The sequence below is a fragment of the Vanellus vanellus genome, assembly GCF_965231255.1.
Source record: "Vanellus vanellus genome assembly, chromosome: 1".
NCBI classification, from domain to species: domain Eukaryota; kingdom Metazoa; phylum Chordata; class Aves; order Charadriiformes; family Charadriidae; genus Vanellus; species Vanellus vanellus.
The window spans coordinates 55206224-55229732 of record NC_138905.1 but is presented as its reverse complement, the minus strand read 5'-3'; the positions used below and the strand labels follow the sequence as shown (position 1 = coordinate 55229732).

At 45.0% G+C, this 23509-nt stretch overlaps 1 protein-coding gene across 1 annotated transcript in view; it reads left to right on the top strand.

Annotated features, from left to right (window-relative positions):
- GRIN2B (glutamate ionotropic receptor NMDA type subunit 2B) overlaps positions 1-23509 on the top strand; it is a gene marked incomplete at both ends in the record, with an annotated part of 169090 nt that overhangs the window by 42442 nt on the left and 103139 nt on the right. The window contains one exon of the mRNA XM_082483631.1: positions 7711-8309. Within this exon, the coding sequence (XP_082339757.1) occupies positions 7711-8309 (599 nt within the window). The remainder of the gene's footprint in view (positions 1-7710; positions 8310-23509) is intronic.

Sequence of the window (23509 nt, the reverse complement as noted above, 5' to 3'; positions counted from 1 at the left end):
ATGGAAGAGCAGTTAATTTAGAAATGATAAAAAGAAATAGTATTTCACCCTGGATAGTTGATTTGAGAAATTTATTCAATGACATTTTGCCAAATACTGTGACTGGACTTTTTTAAGAGTGCTGGGTAGTTTTATGGCTGATATTGATGATTATGGCTATACCGACGACGTCCCATTCAGCCTACAGTCAAAATTCAGTCCTTAGCCTGGAGGGTAAGACAGCTAGAAAAGAAGCCCCAAGCAAACGCTGTGATGTAATTGGATGGATGAGTAATGGGGCAGTCTGACTTTCCTCTATCTCTGTTGGGCTGGCAATGTCAGGTTATTAAGCCAACCTAGTGGGCTTGTCTGAGCTGGGACAGGGGAGCTAGGTCTGGGCTGTCCAGATTGCCAGCATGGCATAACATGGCATCTGGTGAGCAGAATCTATCCAGAGTGACCAGTGGTTTAATCTATCCACATAAGCTCATCAAAGAAGGAAACACACACATACGGAGGTGAAAATGGAAATGCATCAAGCCTGGTGTGAAAACTGTTTATCCTGGCAGCTTGCTAACTGCCATTTCCCCTCTGTGGAAAAGTGCTGGCATTCACATGTGATGCTCTGAGGAGCTGGTATGGCATACCATCATATACTAGCCTGTTTTGACCAGTGATTGTGTATAAAATTCACAAATGCTGCACCCTCTCCTTAGCCAAACAACTTTTGAGGTTTTTCTCTGAACTGTATATGTCAGACAATAGCCCTCGTATGTCTGACTTTCATCTTTTTTATTAACTGCATGTGGCATGGAGTGAAACAATCCCAAGATCAAGAATCTAGGGTATCTTGTGTTTCCTCTGTTGCAAAATGTTTGAACGAATGATTTCTGTAGACCCTTAAGTGGGATGTGGAAATCACTTAGCTGTTTTCAGCCCCTGGGTCATCTTTAATCAGAGACATTTTAATTGCAACTCTCAGGAACTCCTTGGTGCTGGAGCACTTACACTGTTGCCCCTGGGCTAGGGGTCTGCAGCAGATCTGTTTTCACTGCTACAGAGAGATTAATGTCTGAGCCATGACTGGGATCTGCATATATGACGATACTTATGTGTATAGTTAATGTCCTTATACACATGAATCTTGGTGTATTTGTTACCGCTTACCAGGGCAACAAAATTGAGCTACACTAGCAACTCTAGATTTCTTGTCGCAATTATTCTCAGTAGCCATCAGGGATCGTGGCTTCCAGAGAAGGCCTAGGGAGTCAACAACCATTTTCCTAATTGCCACAGGCCTTTCTTGGCCACTTGTATGCCCTGCCTAGCAGGGACCAGAAGGACAGAAACACTCTGTCCTGTAAGAGAGGGTTCTTACAGCCCTTCACCAATTTATAACAGTATGTCCTGCCTTCCTTTCCATCAGCGGGGACACTGAACTGGGTCTCTCCCTTTCACTCTTCCACCAATTTCTGTACTCACTTCTCTGTAACCATCATCTCTGAGCTATGTATTCTTCTGTCAAATAGGGCCCGTGTGTTCAGTAGTTATTATGAGAACAAGGGAGGGAACTGATAAATGATACCGTTGTGTAAACCATGTTTCTGCATCTAATGAATTTGAACTTCCCACTGATGGCACGTTTCCAGGGCATCTCGGAGGATTTTCACCAAGAACAATCCACTCATCAGTGAATCAGAGCACTGGGAAAGGATTGCAGGAGGTCATCTTCTCCATCTGCTGTGCAAGCCAGAATCAGTAATAGGCCAGGGAACCTGTTCCAGTCAGACAGGAAAGTTTTGAAATCCTACTAAATTGTATCAACTAGGCAGAGAGTCATTAAGAAATGACACAGTCCAACATGCTCCAACCTTACTTTGAGTAGGTTTTGCTGTGAATATGTGTATTTGTGGAAATGTGAGCGTGTATGTGTGTGAGAGGCGCAGAGATGCTGTTCTAGACGCCAATCCCACAACATTGTGCTGGGGCTGTAGTGTCACCGTGTTCCCATAGTCCCTACTGCAAGCACTCAAGGAAAGGACTTGCACAGGATGATGCAGCATGTAACATTAAAAACAGAGTTCTATTGCATTGAGTTGTTGAAAACTAAATAAAAAAATTAAATGTGAGGAGAAAAAGCAAACAGGCAGAAGATCCTGACTGCAGGCTAGCCTGAGGCAATGATGCATTTGTGGTAAGAATAAACAGGAGTAAATGAACACTTAAGCAACAAAGATCCTGATTTCCTGTCAGATCTGTTATAACAAACGAGACTCAGAAATATAGAAAATTTAATTATAAGACTTTGAACTGTTGTGGCATTTTCCATCACGCACAATAAAACTCCCAGTGAATCAGGTATCCCACCAGGATTGTGACAAATAGGTACACAGTGGTGTCTCAATTTTGAAGTAAAGAAATGCATAGGTAGGGAAATTAAGGTATGTGTTTTCCCAGAAGTTATTTGGTGCTTGCTCACTCCTTTTTGCCCCCACAAAATGTGTGGTAGGTGGGGCTGAAGTCTAAACAAGAAGCAGCTCTATGTGTTTTGTCTGTAGGTCATAGAGGAATTTTGCGAATCAGGACTGTACTAAAAGACACACAAACAGCCTTTCTTCTAAATCAGGAAAGTGAGAAGAGGCATTTGGAAAGTGATATTGGCCTGAGTCATTAGGATCCTATAGGATCCCCTTTGTAAACTGGAAAGGAAGAAAAGGGCAGACCCTGGCTGTTAAATTATGGCTTAATGAAGCAGCAAAGGGGGTTAGATATACGGATGTTCCCAAAAGCCTAACAAAAAGGGGCTACTCCCAGAGCAGCACCAATTGCATTTCTCCTGCACTTGTGTGGAGATAGCAGCCTAGGGCATTTTCCAAAAACATGGTTTGTTTCTACAAATCCAAAAAGCAAGCACATGCTCTTGACTTGCTCCTCACTCAAATTCCTTGTGCATAACTTGACACACCTGGCCCTTGTGGGGTCTGGCACTAGAACTGGAGCTAAAGGAACTTGCCACCAGTAGCAAAAATCTATTCATGGCCCAGCCACCAGAGCATGACGCACAGAACCAGGTTACATTCGTATGGGCTGCATGGAGGAAATGTAACATGCTCATCTCCTCACTCCCCGAGTCAGCAGTTACCCTATGGCTCCATGGAAGGCTCTCTAGTTCCTCAAGATGACTGGCCCACTGCAACCATTTCTGGGGATCTTGCATTCCTGTGCTTTAGGGATGTTCCTGAGTCTGCCCCGTGCCAAGAAGCAGTTTTGCTCTGGATAGTAAGATGTTGTTTGTAAGGCAGTAATTGCTTTTGCTTGCCTGGGGAATCCAGAGAGGCTGTTAGGAAGGAACTTGTGAGAAAAGCACCCTGGGGACCTCTCTTGCCACATCTGAGGTAAATGGTTCGTTAAATGGCAGTGATTGGTTTCAAATGGTGCAGCTGCAGGAGGGTTCCTCAGAGAGTCACCTGCAGCTTTGCCCAGGGCTTGCATCTCTGGTGAGGTGTGGGTTAGACCTGGCCTCTGTGCAATATCTGCATGGACCTTCCCCTGAGGTACAGAAGGCATCAGGCAACTTAGAAGTGGTGGCAATAATACTTCGTTACTCTCTAAACCTTGTGCCACCTCTGCAAATCCTTATCCATCCACCTAGGAACACATCAGCCACCAGTCTCCAAGAGAAGGCTTCACGGTGAGTGCTTTTGCACCTTCACCATGTGCAATCCAGCCTCCTTAGCTGAGGGCTTAAACGTGCAGGAGGAGGAGGCAATGCTTGTCCCAGCAGCGGTAAACTCAAGAGCAGATTTTCTGTGGGAAGCCATCTGTCAGTTGGGGAGTGGTGCTGTGTCAATTGATCGACTCCACCTCCAGCTCAGCTCTGCAAACCACGGATCCCCGACCTTGCAGGGTGACAGTGGGGGAGTACTAGGATCTCTGGAGGCACTGAGAGCTTGTAATGGAGCTTCTACTCTTTCAGACTGGGTGAGGGACACCCTGCAGGATCTTGCTGTCTCTCTGCAGCAGTTAGCTGTGGAAAACTTGGGCTTGCAGGTGAAAGGGCTGTAGGAGAAAGACAAGCTTTTTCCTGTAGCCAGGGGGTTCTGTTTCACCTGGATGATATGCAATGTAAGGGACTTCTGCTTCAAACTCAACCTATCCCAAACTTAAATGTGTCTCCCAGTGGCAATGAGGAACCGTGTTCTCGCTCTTCCAAGGTGAAAAAGGGAGGTGGAGAGTGTGAAATTTCTGCAGGAGAAAAATAGGAGCTTGTAATGTTCTGTAAAAACCTTTAATGTCTGGAGGGATAAAATATTACTTTTTGGTCTTAAACTGTAACAAAGCAGTAATGATTCTAAGGGGTATATGCATGTAAAAATGGGAAAACCCCCTTAGATATATCTCCTAATTTAAAAGCTTTCACTGTAACACCACAGTGAGGTCAAATTCCTGCTCTGATAGCCTTGTGGTTCTCTGTCAGTTCAGCTCCTTCTCTTTTTCCCTGACTTTCCATCAGGTGTGGTCAAGAATAAGGACAGGAAGGAAATTGTGACTCTCGGGCATTTTACTTGGTTTGCTTTTTGTCTCCCTGAGAGATTCCCATCCAGCTCTATCAGCAATTCTCCTGATTTATTATGAGAGGGACACTTTCTTCTACGCTGTTGTCCGTCCTTCCTTGCTTGCCCCTCTCTTTTCTGATTGCTGAGTTGATTGGGGAATGAAGAACATTTGGCTAGCCCAAGTATTGGGGTGATCAAGTGCCAACAGACATCTTGGCAAGCCAAAAGCTAGACTGGCTTGCACCTCCTTAATGCTCTCATTTTGAATAGATGTTGCCTCTTCTTGCTGCTTCTATAATAAAAAAGCAAGCAGTTTCTCAAGAGCAATTATTACATGCACAGCCAAGTGGTCTGTGCTGTTTAATTTAAGGAGGGGTGCTTACATTCCTCACTGGAGGGGAATTGTTTAACTGGGTTGCAATAAAGCTATCTGTTTGGTGTATTGATTTTTGATGTTCTGGTACACTCTGGTTAGTGAGGAGCTCTGAATTTTCTCCCCAAGTCTTTGAGGCTGAATATCCTTCAACAGTTGGGCTGTGCACTTACGTGGAGTGAACTGCCAGCGGGCACCTTAGCTGGAGCATCTGACCCTATTTGAAATCATGGGGAGGGCAGTACCTGCCGTACTGTCACACCTACTAACTCCTCTGTGTGTGTGTGTATGCAGCCTTGATATACTATTGGATTTACCATATCCCATCCCCTATTTGTCACTGAGGAAAGCATCCAGTATTTTTTCAGGCAAGACTTTGAGATGTTGTGTGTCAAACGTTCCTGTAATTCAATAGCCGGGTCCTTCAGATCTTAGATTCTCTGCTAGAAGCTGTGCAAATGTGCAGTCAATTCAGAGGTTCTTATGCATAAGTATAGAAAAGCTTTTGTTGAATTTAATATAAAAATAAATACTAGTCATCTGTGTAGCTGTCTTGCTGTTTCATGTTGCAGTAAGGCTGAGTCTTCACACTCTAGTGTTCAGTTTGCTACAAGCGGCTTTCAAAGGCACCGTGCAATGAAGGGTATTGGAGATGGTTATTCAGACTTTCTTCAAACTCTAGCAGGTGCCATGACAGTAGTTTAGTCTTTCCTTTGCCTTTTTTGATTTTCTCCATAAGCTTCAAAGGTAAAAAGTATCTTTTTACTGGAAGAGTAAGTTCTTTTCCTGAGCACAGTTATGGGAGAAGGCGGTGAAGTCCAGTCATAGGAAGTATGACCTGTTTTCCACAGATTGAGAGGCTCAGTTGCTGCTCCTGTTTTTTTAACTTGTCTCCAATTTGTTGCTGCCTCCTTTCCCTTTCCCTTTCCCTTTCCCTTTCCCTTTCCCTTTCCCTTTCCCTTTCCCTTTCCCTTTCCCTTTCCCTTTCCCTTTCCCTTTCCCTTTCCCTTTCCCTTTCCCTTTCCCTTTCCCTTTCCCTTTCCCTTTCCCTTTCCCTTTCCCTTTCCCTTTCCCTTTCCCTTTCCCTTTCCCTTTCCCTTTCCCTTTCCCTTTCCCATTTTTCCAGTGAGCAAAGAGCAGCCTTAAGAGTACTTTCACAAGTGGGTGGTGAGCTGTGTGGAGGAAGGGGACAGACTTTAATCACCAAACCTCATAGGAGAGGCGTGAGGATCTGGGAGCAAGGACTCTTTCGTATAGGATGTGACCCGTAGGGAGATCAGGAAAGAAAAACAAACAGCTTAAGGCTGGATGCAGGATCAGAGCTCTTTTTTTTTTTTTTTTTTTTTTTTTCCTGGAGTTGCTGAGCTATGGCATATTATGCCAACAGAGAAAATGGTTATAGGTAATCAAAACCATGACTAAAGAAGGGATGGATCGATGGATGGATGATTAACTGGCATCCCTGCTGAGAAACAGCTTTACCTGCCAGGCTGTAGGAGAGTGAATTTGGTAGAGAGCTATTCTAAATGTGAATATCTTGAGCTAATGTCTTGAAACATTTGCACAATGAGTTTCCCCAGGTCTAAAACTCCTGACTGCCTCCTTTTGTATTTCTAGTTCAGCTCTTTTGGCTTATTGAAAGAAGGCGGGGCTGCTATCTCATTCCTAAAAGTGGTGATTGGATTTGGAGAAATTTCTTATTGTAATAGGAATCTCTGCAGAGAGATATAATTTAATTCTGCCTTTTTTTTTTGTTTGTTTGCTTGTGATCTAATCCGACTCTACAGAAGTCAGTGGGAGTTTGCAGTTGATTTTAAAAGACAGAAGATCAATCCATAAGAGAGCATATTGGCAAATGCTTTTTCCATTCCTTTCAATCATGAATTGGGCAAAAGCAGGCATTTGGATTTTACTGGGTCTGTCACAAATTGAAAGCTTGGTGTCTTTTGAAATCCCAGAGCAAAAAAGGCTTACACTATACCATGGGAGAGCTGAGATCTGTACAAAACTCCATTGGAGTCTTGGAGGTCGTAAAATGATGCAAGTTCTGATTCTTGCAAAGATGAACTTGATATGGTAGAAGGGTATGAAAGCAATACCAAGAGAAATATTGAGCTGACATTTCTCTAAAACATGGTATAAACAAAACCCGTGATAGTTTAGAATTTTATTTTTTTCCATGCTAGTATGTTTGTATTGTTCTGAGACTGAGCCTTCACAGTTGGAGCACTCTGTGCTACTGCTTGCTTTGAGTGGAGCTTGCAGTGGAAGTTCTCAGAGCTATTTGTGTCCAATGGTTTTGCCTACTGTAGTTGTACTTCAGTCTGGATGCTCAAACTAGAATGACTGTCACAAACTAAATCAATATCAAAGCTGCTGTGTATCCTGTTTATACTACATACAATGTTATGATAATCCCAGGATTAAAGCTCTTAATTTCTGCAGCCATGGAATTTTTTGTACATACTGTCTTTTTCTGTTCTCACTTGTGTACCACTTGTTCCCTGTCTGTTAGAATCATGCCTAACATTTGAAACCTTTAAGTAATTTCGGCAACCTGCCTTTAAAAATAAAGTAAGGACAGCTGGCCATAAAAAGGCTTTTACTTCCTTCCCACTTGCTTCACTTAAATTTTAAATTTTTAAAACTTAAAAATGCTTACGTTCTGGCCAAGACATGAAGTGTCTGACTGCATGCCTCCCCCTCCATGCTCAATGGGTTAACTAGGAATGCTGTGTATTTCCTTTGACCTATTCTTGTTTTCTTTTTCTCTCTCTTCCTCTCTTTGACTTCCTATTCTAGGATGAGTCATCCATGTTCTTCCAGTTTGGCCCATCAATAGAACAGCAAGCTTCTGTCATGCTCAACATCATGGAAGAATATGACTGGTACATCTTCTCCATTGTCACTACTTACTTCCCTGGTTACCAGGACTTTGTGAACAAGATCCGCAGTACCATTGAGCACAGCTTTGTGGGTTGGGAACTGGAGGAGGTCCTCCTGTTGGACATGTCCCTGGACGATGGGGACTCAAAGATCCAGAACCAGCTCAAGAAGCTCCAAAGCCCTGTTATCCTCCTCTACTGCACAAAGGAAGAGGCCACCTACATTTTTGAGGTGGCCAACTCTGTGGGTCTGACAGGCTATGGTTACACGTGGATCGTGCCCAGCCTGGTGGCAGGGGATACAGACACAGTGCCATCCGAGTTCCCCACCGGGCTCATCTCTGTCTCATATGATGAATGGGACTACGGTCTTCCTGCCAGAGTGAGGGATGGAATAGCCATAATCACCACGGCTGCTTCTGATATGCTGTCTGAACACAGCTTCATCCCTGAGCCCAAGAGCAGCTGTTACAACACCCAGGAGAAAAGGATATACCAGTCCAACATGCTCAACAGGTAAGGGAATGGGCTGGGCCAGCCTAACAAAAAAGGGGTCAGAGGGGACCTTTGAGACCAGAATAATTCTGGTAGGGTATGTGGTGCTTCGGGTCAGTGAGCAGGGTTGGCCTGAACCTGGGCAAGGGGAGGCATGGTGATGGTGGGACTCATGTTGCTGCTCATCATGAGTGCCAGTACTGTCACCCCCGTAGAAAGCCTCCATACACCACAGGGAGCAATCCAGCATGAAGAAAAGGAACGATGAAGGCATAGTGCAAAAATTTGAATGTGCCCCTCAATGCACGATATTTTGCTTTTATAACAGCGCTGAACTTCCTGGTGTGTCTTTGCATGAATGGGTCTGTAACTCTGTAAATAGGTACCTCCATCAGAACAGCAAGTTTTTCTAGATGGAAAAGGGCATTTAAAAATAGGGAAAACCTATTTGAATAAGCATCTTCTTTTGATCCAGATTTAGATTTTCTTAAGAAACGGTGCTAAGATGCCTGTTTAAGGTCATAGAGGAAGCCTGTGGTGGAACAACCACTCTGATTACTAGATCTTCCTTTTTGTCCCAGCTGGATTTTTAGTGTGTCGCTAAGCAACCCAGATAATTAAACATGGGATCTGCAACTAGCCAGATGCCCCCTGACCTACTCAGCTGTCATTCTCCAGTGTTTTATATATAAAATCCTTGGGCAAGTTGGTCTCTTTGTGGTAGGACAAAGGGAATCCAACCAGTAGCCACCAGGAGAGGTGGCCGCGCAGAACTTAGCATCTTTGTTCATTTGTCACGATGAATCACGGAACAGCGTAAAATGTGATGGATTGGCTTGTGTTTTGTGACCCCTCACTGTCAACTGTCCTAGGCAGGTAGAGGGACTGGTGGACAAGAAAGCAGAATTTGCTTTGCCTGAAAGCTGGGGACCAAAAAAAAAGTCTATTCTTTAACCCATTATATTATCTGTAATGCTATCTTCTATTTGTTCTTTGTCTGTATGATCTACTGGCATGTTATCGGGTCTTACTGCCTTTACTTCTTATTCCCCATATCGGCTTTTTGCTGTGTATGAGCCTTGGAACCACAAAAGGTGCCCAAAGCTTTTATCAGTTTCCTTCCTAGCTAGGCTTAGGGGTAAGGAGTATTTTCTGCTGCTCTATTGATTCATCCCTGGAATGATTAAGCAGGGAAAATATATTTAACATATATCAAGTTATCAGAAGTGGCATCAAGGCAGGCTGTTGTTCTGCCTTTCTAAATGAAAAGGGATTTTTGAGGGGAGCTGTATTGTCTCTTTTCATCAGGTACCTAGAAAACAAAATGTTGTCCCCTGCTATGTGATGCAGTGTTCTGCAGAGACCTTCTGCTAATTTGTTCTGTTGACACTGTATTAGCCTGTGCATAACATCCCACCCATATAGCTACACTGCTTTGAGAACCCAATAAAATCTGTCTGTGTAGCACTCCTTTGCATTGTATAGAAGTCGCCAGCTCAGAGAGTCTCTAGATACGACAGTATGGTTGTGCAGTGTAGATATGCCCTGAAGCCTGGGCAACCCACATGAAAGCAGTTCTTGTCACTTTTGAAGATATTAGCTTTCTTCTCACCTTCATGGCCCAAATCATGCTGTTCCTTCTCCCTTGTCTGCTTTGGGTCCAGCATTCACAGGAATGACTTACAGATACATGTAGCTATACCCAGCTTAGTTTGGATACCGCCATCAGTCTCGCTGAGAAGCGGAGTCAATTAGTCCATGTCAGGCTCCGTTCTGCCACTGCCTAGATTGCTGCAGGCACCTGAGCTAGCTCAGAAATAATTACACTGTGTTGCAGTTGCTTCTGTGACCACAGTGCAAATATTCACAGAATCACAGAATCGTCAGGGTTGGAAGGGACCTCTGGAGATCATCTAGTCCAACCCCCCGGCCAGAGCAGGGCCACCTACAGCAGGTTGCACAGGATATCATCCAGGTGGGTTTTGAATGTCTCCAGAGTGGGAGACTCCACAACCTCTCTGGGCAGCCTGTTCCAGTGCCCTGCCACCCTCAAAGTAAAGAAGTCCCTCCTCAGGTTAAGATGGAACTTCCTATGTTCAAGTTTGTGCCCGTTACCTCTTGTGCTATCATTGGGCACCACTGAAAAAAGACTGTTCCCAGCCCCCTGGCACCTTCCCTTTAAGTATTTGTAAGCATTAATAAGATCCCCCCTCAATCTTCTTTTCTCTAGACTAAAAAGACCCAAGTGCCTCAGTCTTTCCTCATAAGAGAGATGTTCTAATCCCCTAATCATCTTTGTAGCCCTTTGCTGGACCCTCTCCAGCAGTTCCCTGTCCTTCTTGAGCTGGGGAGCCCAGAACTGGACACAGTACTCCAGATGCGGCCTCACCAGGGCAGAGTAGAGGGGGAGTATTCGCTTTGCCTTGCACGGTGCTGGCCTGTGCTCTGCCGGTCTGGGGGTTCTGCCCCTCACAAATGTTTCCACCCTCTCTGTACTTCCAAGTGAGACGGTTAAAAGTTTTACTTCAGTGAGTTTGGTGCTTAGTTTTCTGTTTAAGTGAAATTTCAGGCACTTTTAGATGTAAAAAAGCTAGGGGTGTCCAAAATAAGCCATTGGTTTTACAAATCCAAAGATTCGACAGAAGTGTGATAGCTTCAAGCTCACAGCCTGGAGTCTGGGCAGGAGGAAAGGCAGAGGAGACAAGATGTGGAAAGAAGCAGACATGAAGATATGAGTTCACCTCACTGAACCAAAACCCACAGAGATTAATGACTGTAATCTGTGTTCATACCTTCAAGTCCCTTTGAACTCGCTGGAATTTACTATGTGCTAAGCTTTAAACCTCTCCTGATATACTTTGTCTATCTCAGGTCCTTAAATCTCTCCTGAAATGCTTTGTCTATCTGGGGTATTACAGATTCTGCAGACCTGGCTGCTTCATACCTTCCCTGACCCCTTCCATCTACTAAGATCCCACAGCACTTTTGCATTGAGTGCACCAGGCAGCAGCAATACCTGTGTGTCTGGGACACGGTCTAGCTCACTTTGGACTGGACTGAAGGTTCTGGAAAACTAATTTTAGTCTTGCCCTGGACCTGGCAATACTATATTCAGCCATCTGTAACTTACAGCTCCCCCTCCGCATGCCTACACAGAATAGAGAAATGTATGTATGTGGGCTTGATGTCTGGGGAGACTGCAAAGTGTATGTGACCTCAAATAATACATCACCATGTAGCTGGTGTTTCAGAAACTCTTGAAGCTAATCCAAAGTGGTCCAATTTGCTTCAAGCCCATAGCTGGGAGGCAGTGCGATAAAGGAATTTTCCCATTTTATTCTTCAGAGAGTGACACATCCAACTAAAAAAATGTGTAATTTAGTTCAGCTGGGGCACATTATACACTAAGGCTGTGAATTAGTCATTTCTCAAGATCTGCCTTTGAACTCTGACCATTTCTTACTTCTTTTTTCCCTTTTTTCCCTGAAAGTGCAGTGGTTCTGAATGCAGCTAAAATCAAATGGTCCTGCTCAACGTGGTCTCAGTTGGTGGTTGATCTGGGTGTATAATGGAGTAAGGAGGAAATGAATTGAATGTTGCTCAGATTTAGAAAGCTCAGTTTCTCCGTGCCTTTCCCTCTTCTTACGCTGACACTTGTTCGTTTTTGCAAGACCTTGTGCAAACAAAGTTTTGTTTGAAGTATGGCTGCAAGCACAAAAAGAAACAAGACGGACTTTTATCTAAATGCCATTTCTTGCCAATGTAGGTGTTTGGTCTGCATCTTCTTGTATTAATAACGGTCTCATAGCAACTATTTCTTGTCTGTCTTGAAACTGGTTCTCCTTTGTGCTAGACTGGAACTGCAGAAGTTATGATCACGACCATTGAACATTGCAGATTTTGTCCTAGAAATGAGCCTACTGGTGAGATAACTCCCCTAACTAGTAGGAAAATGATACTTTGAGAAAGATTTGTTCTACAGGATTGTTAGTTTTATTTTTGAATGATTCTTGAGGAAGTTTTCCTCTAGTGAGGGAGGGATTTATCTCAATTTATTCTGATAATAGGCTTAGGTGATCATTTGGAGTCCAAATATCCAAATGCTGTTTTCCAGTTCAATTACACTCTTTAATTCTTTGTTTTGTTTGTAATAATTACCTGTTTGTTTATTCCTTCATTATCCTGAAAACAAATCTAGTTTGAATATTCCAGTCTACCAAGTTTATAGTTATCTCAAGGGCCGGTGTTCTCCTGGGCACCCAGCAAACCACTGCAGTCTCTGCTCTCTTCTACTGGACAAGAATATTACAAAGGTTGGGATGGAGTTTCTAACAGAGTTTTCCTCTCAAGAGATGCTCAGATGTGGAGTTCTTCCCTCTTGGTCCTTCCAAGGAGAGATGCTAACCTTCTAGGCATTCTGCAAAGCTCATCTATTCTCCTTTCACGTGGCTGCTGAGGAGTGAGTGGGCAGAGGTGGATGTGTTTATAGGCAGCCTTCTGCTTATTTCGTTATTTTTATTGACGGGACAGATTTCCTTGAGCTCGGGATTGGTGCCTCTCATTACATTTTAGAAATGGGAAGAAATAACTAAATGACAGGAGCATTCTTGGGAGTGGAATTCTGGGATGAGTCATGAGAAAAGAGTATGATTTCTGGCACATATTTGAAGAATAGAAGTTCAGCCGTTTTGTATGGATATTCACAGTCGTTGGTCTACATAAGCTGTGTTTTTATTATAGCCTTCAATGAGACCTGGGTTCTTCCTACTGGTTGTCATGGCTGCTTGTGAATGCTGGGCCATAACTACTAGTTTGTTGTTGTAGGGTTACTAATGAGTTCTCCACTGATTGTCTTTAATAGTCTCTCATTTAACACCAGGCTGCACACACCAGATTTCATTTTAATAAAAAGTGCAGTGAAGCATTTGCTTTGGAATGAAAATACAAATGTGGAATTATACTGCCTTTGCAAAGAAATACATTAAGAGGGGAACAAAGGTAGGTTCAATTCTGCACCTCAGTTTCCTCAAATATGAAAACAGCTGGCAAGCTAGCTCAGTGCATTGTTTGGACATGATACTTCCACTCTGGGGGAAATACTTTCATCTGGAACTTTCCATGCCAACCAGTTAAGAAATGCAAAAGAGCCCTTGATGAATGGTTGGAAACTCTTTGCCCTGGAACACCCAGGGCAACCTCTGTTCTCACATGGCCACATTCCCCCAGTGGAAACTAGGAATTGCTGGGGCTTAGATAGCTGAACAGTGAGTCAGTGAGCAGAGAAAGTGCTTGAAATAGGATTGTACAAATATATGGCTTCCCTGGAGACTCAACACCATAGGAGCTATACATATCCCTGGAAAGGTGCAGTGCCTCTCCAGGGTGTTGTGCCACCCTGATACCCGGGAGCAGCACAACGCCCATAGCCTCCTGGACCTGCTTTCCCCCGGTCAGTGCCAAGGTCAGCCCAGGCAGCACCTTTCTTTGTTTTCCAGGCCTCTCCCAACCTCCTGGAGGGGGGGATAGGGGATAGAGCCTCCTGCCCTATCTTCTCCAGTCACGGCAGCTATCGCCTGCCACATCGGACACAGGGATCATCATACGTCATTTGCAGGTACTACCATGGAGCCACTCTGTGTTGTCTCCTAGCCAAGCGAGCCACAACGCAGCAAGGGAGTTGAGAGCAGGAACAGAGAATGGCGCATTTGTGTCACCGTTTCTCCATTCATAGGACTGTCGAGTTAACCTTGAGCTAAGAGACAGGAGCACTGGCCAGCACTGAGGTCTCGCTGGCTTCGGTGGGGCTACATCTACCCGCTTGGCAGCTAGCTGGGAAGCCCTGCTCCGGCGGTGGGAGGTGCGGTGCTGGGACTTGCTTCTTAACTCCGGGGAGAAGGGTAGAGAACGTATAAATGGCATGTTCCCACGGATGCAGAAACTGCCCTTTTCAGAAACTTGGAGGGTGAGGCAACATATGTAACTTTTGACCTTTCGGAGCCGTTAAGCCCGTGTCTTGTTAGCAGCTCGTTATGTTCCCGCTGGTTGGTGTGTCCGGCTGCTGTCAGGCTGGTGCTAGCTGGCAGCACGTGGCGTGAGCGCTGCTGACGGATTAGAGATCCCTGCTGCTGAAATCTGCTTGATCCTGTCACCGCTCCAGCAGCAGCTGGAGGCTGGGGCTGGCCCGCGCCTCCTGACTCCATTGGGGTCTCTCTGCCTCCCCGCATCTCCTGTTATATATCACCTCGCTCTCTGCTGCTTGCATACCGCCGTTGCTTTCTTCTTTTTTCCTCCCTGCCTTACATCTCCTGTTGCATTTCATTTGTCCTGTGTGCAGTTGATCCCTGTTGTGGTTGTTCAGCCCTGGTGAAAGGCACGAGTTTGTAGCCCCGGGGCTACTGGTTGGTCACTCCGCCTGCCTGGGAGGTGAGCCGTGGTGGGTGGGGGGAAGGATTTATCCATGTGCCACCACATCTCCGGGGCAATATTGGCTTCCTCTCACTCCTTTTTCTCTGTCCCCTGAAGGGGGATGCTGGGAGGGGGGGGGGAATGCTCTTGACCCAAACCTTCCCCATACAGGTGGGCTGCCCAAGGTGTCTGATGCAGAAGGGCACGGTCTGTGCCTGGCTGTCCTCCTTGCTTTGCCCTAGTCCTTAAGCAGCGCTGCTTGGGTGGTGGGAGGCACAGTTGTCTTGCAGAGGAAGGTCTAACATCAAACCTACTCAACACGCTGGTAAGATAGTGCAGACCCCTGACTTATCAGGGGGAGTATATGATGGGGGGACAGCAAAAATGTTTGTTCTGCAGCAGGTGCCACAGGGTGCCGTGGCCCTGCAGAGCAGGGCTTTGTCTGAGGGTGAGAGGAGGCACTTGTTCTGTGTGGACAGCTGGATTTTTCATCCTCTTTGCAATTAAAATAGGATGGGAAGGTTCAAGTGGAGTGATGGGTTTTTGGCAAGGGTTATCTTTTGATTAGAGGACGGACCCTTTCATAAAGGCCTCCAAAATCCACCAGCTGGGAATGAATTTTGGTATGCGCCATCAGTTTCCAGATGGGAAAATGTCCATGTTCTGCTTCCAGCCCTCTGAGACATCTCCTGCTCTGCAGCCAAGTCCAATTAGTGTTAATACCGTGGCAACTTCACTTGCTGGTGACAATATGCTTTAACTTGTGCATTCAGGCTCTCTCCGCTTTTCATGAAAAGCGAATCAAAATCCTTCCTCTGTGGTGGAGCTGAAGGAAGCAGTGCGAAACCGCAAACCCAGCTCTGGCAGTGGTTTAGCGTCAGCTGCAGCAGTATCTTCCCCCGATCACAAAATGCAGTTGGGGTCCTGTGGGTTTTAAAGTGCCCCAGGGAATTTGAAAGTCTGCTTTAGCAGATCAGCGGAGGGAAGGCGAGAAATAGCCGCTTTTCTTCAGGGACTGGCTTGTTGAGGCTGTGGATATTTTCTGACTTGCACACCTGCAAATCGATGGTTAGCCATATGCGGTTTCATCACTAGAGCCTGTAAGGAACACGTGCTTTTTTTTTTTTTTTCTTTCTGATAGAAGTGTGGTAGGTTTTTTTTTTTTTTCCTCCCCTCAGACTTAATGTTCTTACTATCTTTCAAGTTTTTAAAAATAGGAACTGCCGCGTTGCTATGGCTCCCTGGGCAACTCTGGAGCAGCTTTCTCTTCTCTTTGATGCAATTTGGGTTCACGATGCGGTTTGACAAGACACCAGCCCAGCTCGCCGCCTAGTGGCTCCCTCCCGGGGGGTGGGGGGAAGCCACGACAGCGTTCACCGTTGACGGCAATTCATGAATAAAAGGAAAAAAAAAATAATTATCAGATGGCCTTTCTTGGCAGAGAGTCGAGGCATTAACCCTGGTGCATCCGGGATGAGATTTTTTTTTTGGTTACATTCTGCAGTCTTAATGCCATTCCTGCGATTTAGCTTCTGACGGGATATTCTTTTCCCCTTTCTGTCCTGCACCCTCGTGTGATGGAGCTGAGCCATGTCAAACAGCTGGTCTGTTCCCCTCCAGAGGCACCTGCCATTCAGTGGTTTTTGCCATATACGCTTCGTCTAAGAAATCATTGTGTGCATTTCAAGCTAAGCTCGCGGTTAAGTGCTTTGCTGAATCAAGGCTTAGAGCACTCCTGACTACACGCTGCTCATAAAATTCCTCTCAAAATCGTTGCTTTAAGGGTGTACTCCAGTCTTGCATCCAAATTTTGGGAGAATGCAGATCTGCACATCTGCAGGGCAGCTAAATACTTATCTCAAAGGGACTAAACCAAACTGTGGTTTTGAACACCTGTTACCTGTGCAGAATCCAGACCTCCCTCTGCGGCTTACAGACCTCTCCACTGGCCTGTTTTCAAGTAGCTGTAATTTTTAAAGTACATTTTTTTCATGTTGAATTTTTTTTTTTTTCATTCTCACTCCAAAGGTGAACATTTTGGAAAATTCTGAGGGAAAAAACCCTGTTCATCCAATTTTGAGTTATGAAAGTGTGAAATGAATGCATTTGTTCTGCTTTCAAATAATTATCCAGCAGTGGGGTTTCTGTTGGTGTGGACAAATCACACAAAGCTAGCTTCACTTCAAAAATCAGTTTGCAGTCTAAGACAAGGGATTCCTGCTTTGTTAAGGTTAGAAAATTTGATTTTTAATTGAATATGAACATTTGAATGTGGTGTAAGTTATGTTAGTGTCTTTTTTTTTGTGTTGCACATTCACCGTGCACTATATTTCTTAAACTATTTGAATGAAAGGTAATCTAGAAATGTGGTATTTAAAATGCTTAAATGTGAGTGAAATACTAACAAAGGAAATAGAAATGGCAGACACCTGTCAGCTTGTCCAGTCCACTACCTGGTCTATCATTCCCACAGTGTATTTGCTCCTGATTTAAGTAACAAAAATGTCCCTACTTAAGCCTGCAAACACCTTAATATAAAATGAATATTAAAACCTAACCATAGTGCCCTTGAAACGATCAATCCGACTGAATGCTGCCAGCCATCTTCCTGCAAAGAAAGCTCTTTTCCATCCCTGTGGAGAGATTTCTGAGCTTGCTATGTCACACTGAACAGGTCTCCGCACCTGTCCTGATTGAGTAAAGATTGTAAGGTGATTAGAGCTCCACTCTGCAGTAATGCACCATGAGAAATGCTTGAAAAAACAGATTTCGTGAACTTGGGGTTGGTCTTTGTTAAGGATATGGTGAGACGGCAGGTAACAGGATGAAGAGTTCACCCGCTGATGGTGTGGCCAGGGTGGAAGAGAGCTGCCACACCGGACTGAAAACCTGTGAATGTCTGTGGCCTGACAGTGGTTAAAAACGCACAAATGCTGACTCGACGCTGACTTTTTTTCTGGTTTCTGAAGCTGTATTAAAACGAGATGGAAATGAGTTTTCAGTGTCTTGCCCGGCGTTCTTCCCTGTATTATTAGTGTCACAAATGAAATCATTTTTCAGCAAGATGGCTACCTCCAGTAGCAGTGTCAGCATCTTACATTTATTTATGACAGGCTGTAGTATCTTTTATCTGCAATTCCAAAGCACTTTACAAAGTAGAAAGGGATGGCTTAATTCACCGCTAAAATTCAGCCATCTCTGGGGTGGAATAGAGCAACTGTTTAACAGCACATAGTACGAAGCGGAGATGAATACCGCACCTCACTGGAGCTTCATGAGGAATTTCAGCTGGCAGAATGAAATTGCTAGAGGTGGATTTTCGCCAAGACATTGGGGCTGTTTAATAAGCACAAGAGATTAGCAGCAGTGCCACACGTGCCTCTCGCATGCCCGTGTGAAGCAGGGAGCCAGCAGTTCCAGAAGTGGTTTCAGGAAGGAGATTGGCAGCTTTTCCAGCATGCAGACTTTACCAGCAGATGATATCTGCTTTCAGAGACCTTCATCACAAGACCATTACATGTTTTGGGCAGATGTACCTTGTTTCCACACTGATTACCTGCTTATTTCCCCTGGAAGCTCGGCCCCAGGCAGAGGGAGATGTCTAACAAGGCTGCTGTGTACCTGGTGCTGGATATAGAGAAGCGATAACCAGAACTGGCTGGGGAGCAAAAGGGTCGACTGCAATAAAGCTCTGGGAGGATGCAGCCACATAGGTAATAGGTGGCATAAATAAAAGATAGTCCCCCCAAAAGGATGTTTTTCATTGCTTTCTTCCCCTTTAAAATAATGCATCACTGGCAGGTTAAGCCCCGTGAGTGACATGAGGTACCTCAAACACAGACTGCTGCAAGAAATGCTTTCCACCCTCTTTGCAAAGATGCTGACGCTGTACTTCTGCATCTGAGTGGTGACGTGTGGCACGGTGAGAGCTTAGAAGAGGTGGTACTTAAGCCATGACGAAATGCTCTCCAGCAACACCAGGGGACTCTGAAGAATTTGAGGTGCAAAGTACAGATACTTACAGCCTCTGAATAAATCTGAACATCTAGCAACTGCTCTTCAGTATGCCTAGTATGTATTCGTGTCAAATAGCTGTTCTGGGGGAGAGCATGGGATGCCGGGCTTTCCAGCATTTGCCTTGCCCAGATCCAGGAGGTGTAGCAGGACTGATCTTTCAGGGTTCTGTATGTTCTGCTGCCCTCATCTCAGTTTCCTTTTCCTTCTCTTTCCTTGCAGGCATGTAGTTGAGATACTGGGGGAGCTCTGCTTGCAGATCTATTTTGGTTTTAATGTAGCTATGAGGAGGAGGAGGTCTTGCTTTTTGCCAATGTGAGACTACTGGTCAGATGACACAAGTACCTTGGAGATGATGCCAAGTCACAGTTTCTCTGGTGGCTGTGGAAAGATGCTAGTTCTGGAAAAGGCCCCAGTTTGACTGGCTAGAGTGAGAAGTTTACTTAATTTACTGATTTGTATTTTTTTCTCCAAGCAATTTTTCATGGAAAGCTCAAGTTTGAATTGATGAAGGCACAAGCTTAGCAACGCTGTGAAATTGATTTGGAATAGTTTATTATAGTTCCATGAAATTGCTTAACAAGAAAGTTTGGCAGAGTGAGGGAGCCAAATGAGAAGAGCATGGCACTCCCAACAGTGGGTGGCACTGGAAGTACCACGTAAGTCAGTACGGAGGGTATGTAGTCATTCAGGGGTAGGATTAGCCACAGGGGAGGGGAGAGCTGCTCAGGTGTGAGGCATCTACCGCCTTCCATTGGGGATCTGGCTGGTTTTCGCTGTTGCTGGTTGCCTCCCTTTTTGCCACCCACTTCTGGATCCTCACAAATCCTGGAGAAGGAATCGTGCCTCTTGGTGCTCAGCTGCAGCAGCTCTGAAACCTTTGTCACAGGCATCAGTCAGCAGTGTGGAAGCAGGTCCCTGGACAATGGCATTGACAGAAAGGCAGCGAAGGAGCATGGGGATGCAGTGCAGAAGAAGGAGCACTTGAGGAAATAAAAAGCATCACTGGGCTTGGTTTTACAGCACTCGCTGTGAAGGGCATGTAGGCTACTGCCGAGCTAAGCGCACAGCCGGTTCCCCAAGTGGGAGGGCTGTGGGTGGCACTGCCCTTTATTCCCCCGTGTGGTTCGGAGCTTACCTTTTCAGTTGCCACAGGTCAGAGCAGCAATGCCAAAAGCCGGAGAGCTGCATGGATGCTGTGACCTTGGCTGTGGCCATTCTGCTGGAGCTGGGCAACGAGGACTCCTACACCAGCGAATTCCCTCAGCCTTCTGTTGTTGCCTGAGAAGTCAAGGGAAAGCAGCCATATAAATTTGTCACATTTGTGACAGAGGCTCATGCTGGAAGGTTTTTTTAAGCCTCAGGAAAGAAAGCTGTGTGGTAGCACCTAAGGGGCTCATTTGGAGACAGCTAAGTGAGAAACTGTCCTCGGTCCTTCTCCCCTTGCCATTATAGAAGAAAGGAGATGTGGAGCTGGTCAAGGAGACATATGCTGTTGTGCCTGTGGCTATTTCCTTAACCGTTAGGCCTCCAGGAGGGTGCTGCAGAACACCACGAGCCCTCAGGGTGTTGTGGGTGTTCTCAGTATAGCAGTGCTCTGGTAAGGTGTCAGGGAGTTGATTTGATACCACCAGGAAGCTGTGGAACGAGTTCTTCTGTGGTGGCACATGCTGGTGGAACTGTGAAAGATGGTGATAAATTGAGGGTGGTCTGTTTTACTGGAATGTCCTTCTGATAACAGCTCACACCTTTACTGATGTAGACCTATGACAAAAAGCTTGTTTTCCTAGTCAAGTCCTTACAATTCTTAGTTTTGCAATGTTTGCTGTGTATTTCACTGCTAAAGATGCCATTTCCTCATGTTCCTTCTTCAGTTCAGGAATCCTTTTTTTACCCTCTTGTCTTGTTAGCAGGTGTGGAAGTGGTGGGCTTGTTCTGGCCAGTGGGTGCAAAAGCAAATTTAGAATATATTCTTCTGCAGTATTCAGAATATGTTCTTCGGCAGTTCATCTAACCAAGGATGTAAGTGGTGGGTAGTCAAGTAGAGGAACAGAAGGTTGAGCAAGTGCTTAGATGTTTGAACTAACAATTTTGTGACTTCTGCAGCGTATCTAACCAAGGATGTAAATGGTAGGTAGTCAAGTAGAGGAACAGATGATTGAACACATACTTAGATGTTTGAACTAACAATTTTTTTACTTCCTCCTCAACCCACTGATCCTAATGGGTTTCCCACTGTTTGCCTGAGAGAGCACTGAGAGGGGTTGGGAGTGGGACTCTTGTGAGCTTGCCAGATCAACTGTAGTCTTTTCTAATTGACATTTTCTCCCTTTTCAACATAATTTTGGGGCAGGCTTGCAGGAGTACATTGTGGAAGGAAAGAACAGAAGGGTTGCAGGGGAGGCAATAACTCATAGGCAAAGCCCTAAGATTGCACTGACGTATCCGTGCTGCCATGCTCATGGTGCTTTGCGAACAGCCAGCGATGAACCCACTGTTCTTGTTACCAGTCATATCCCGTTTGTGTGTCTGGGTCCTTCCCTTGCTCTCATCCTCCATCTTTCTCATCCCTTCCTCAATAGGTGATTCTTTTCTGTAGAAATATTAAATCTTGCTTTAAAACAGAAGAACCACCCCATTTTCCCCACCCCCTTTCTTTCCTCTCTTTCATCTTTTCTTCCCATGGAAGTGTTTGAAGTAGCACAAGTTCCTGAGAAAGGCATTTTTTTTTCTCCCTTTGTGCTTTGGCTCTGTGTCCCTTCTTCATTATATCTTCCCTTTGTTATTTTGTTCTGCCTGCCTCGTCTCTGTGTTTTCTACCCATCTCTCAACACTTCTTCAAGGCTCTTGCTTCATTAATATGTTAATTTCTAGCCCAGGAATGCTTCTTGCGGCTCACTGTTCACCAGGGAGAGCCAGAGGAGAGAGCCAGGAGAGAGTGAGGAAGGGAGAAAGGGAATAAGAAAAAGGAGGAGGACAGTAATTTACAACAGAACAGGACAGGACAAGGGAAGTCAGTGAAGGAGGAATCTTGCACTGACTGATATTGTGGTGCCAGGGAGAAGAGTTTTGGACTGGATTGGTCTTTTTGTATTGTTTCAATCTTTTCAACTTCTGAAACATATTCTTAGTATTAAAAAAAAGGTCAAAATTAAAAAAGCACTAAACTTTTTGTTTGGTTGTTTGTTTGGTTGTGTTTTTTTTGTTGTTGTTGTTTTAAATAGTTCCTTTTTGGCAATGTCCAAATTATTTTTCCCTCTGTATGGGTTTTTTATAAACATCAGCCCCTACTCCCACCCTAATATTTTCAAGCTTGACAGATCAGGTCAGTTTCAGCCAAGAAATACATTGCTGGGCAATTCCCAGTCGGTGCTAATAAATAGGTGTAATAAGGGTGTCTGTATTGGCCCAGGTGACAGTAGGGCATGAACTTACTGGGAAAGAAGAAGGGGCTACAAGGGCAGGTGGAGGTGAAAGGCAAAGCAGTTGTGACTATGAGATAAGTAGACCTGATGGTGACCCTCAGGGGACTCCAAAGTCTTTGAAGGCTTTTCTTCCTGAATAACAGCATGGTTAGAGACAGAAATTCTTTACAATGAGGGTGGTGAGACACTGGAACAGGTTGCCCAGAGAACTTTTGGATGCCCCGTCACTGGAAGCGTTCAAGTTCAGATTGGATGGGGCTTTGAGGAACCTGGTTTAGTGGAAGGTGTCCCTTGCCCATGGCACAGGGGTTAGACTAGATGATCCTTAAAGGTCCCTTATGACACAAACCATTCTATGATTCTATGAATTCTCCATCCTGGTATAAGTTTGGAGGTGGCTAAACGCAGAAGAGGTATCAGTGTCTCTGGAGCCTTTTGGTCCTGAAAAGTAAGTGGTGCCTCTGTTTCATTTGATGCAAACATGTTGCCTGCATGGTCTTTGCATAAGGCTTTGGGCACATTTTGCAGGATGAACAGAACCATACCAGAAGTTCTCTGAAGTGGGTTTTAGCCCAGCAGAAGTTTCCAGAATTTGTCTTCTTCAGGTGAGAAGTAGGGGATGGTTCAGCTTCTGTTCAGGTAAACAGATATGGATAAAGACTACAAGACCACAGAAGCTGGATAGCAGTGAAAATGTTAGGGGATCTGAGGCTGGAAGGAGCCTGAGAACTTCAACTGGAGACAGGTGGGATGAGTCAAGGATTTTCTGTCTGCCTCCCACCAGTACAGTTACTGGGTGGAGGATCACAAAGGAGCAAGTGACGGAGGCAGGCACCTTTCCAGCATGGACTAGATCTGGGAAGGATGCAGAAAGCCAACACTTGCAATTCTGCCCTGAAATTTGGGAAGCTCTAACTATTGTACTTGCTGCTTTATATCTAACATAGTGGGACCTCTGTCTGTGCTTGGAGTCCTACGATCGTGATTGCCCAAGCAAATAATTAACAATGCAGCAATGAAAGTCAGCACAGGGGAGCTTGCTGGGTGGGTGGCTGGAGGTCAGAAAGCAGGTCTGAGGAAGGGCATATGGTAAAGGAGGGAGAGAGGAAAAGACAGGCTCTAATACAGTGCTGCAAAACTGGTATGAGCTGGAAGGAAAATAACTGGTGAGGAAAACTCAGGGGGACTGCTGCAATGTTCTGTGAAGTCCAAGGCCCCCGAGCCAAGAGCCTTTCATATATTACGTACACACAACTGTGTCAAATGAATATTATTTAGGTTGCAAAGGCAAGCACTTCAAACATAAGAAAATGCTAGAATTAAGGCTGCAATCTTAATTTGGCACTCTTGTGTCTGTGCTTTACAGACAGTGGTTTC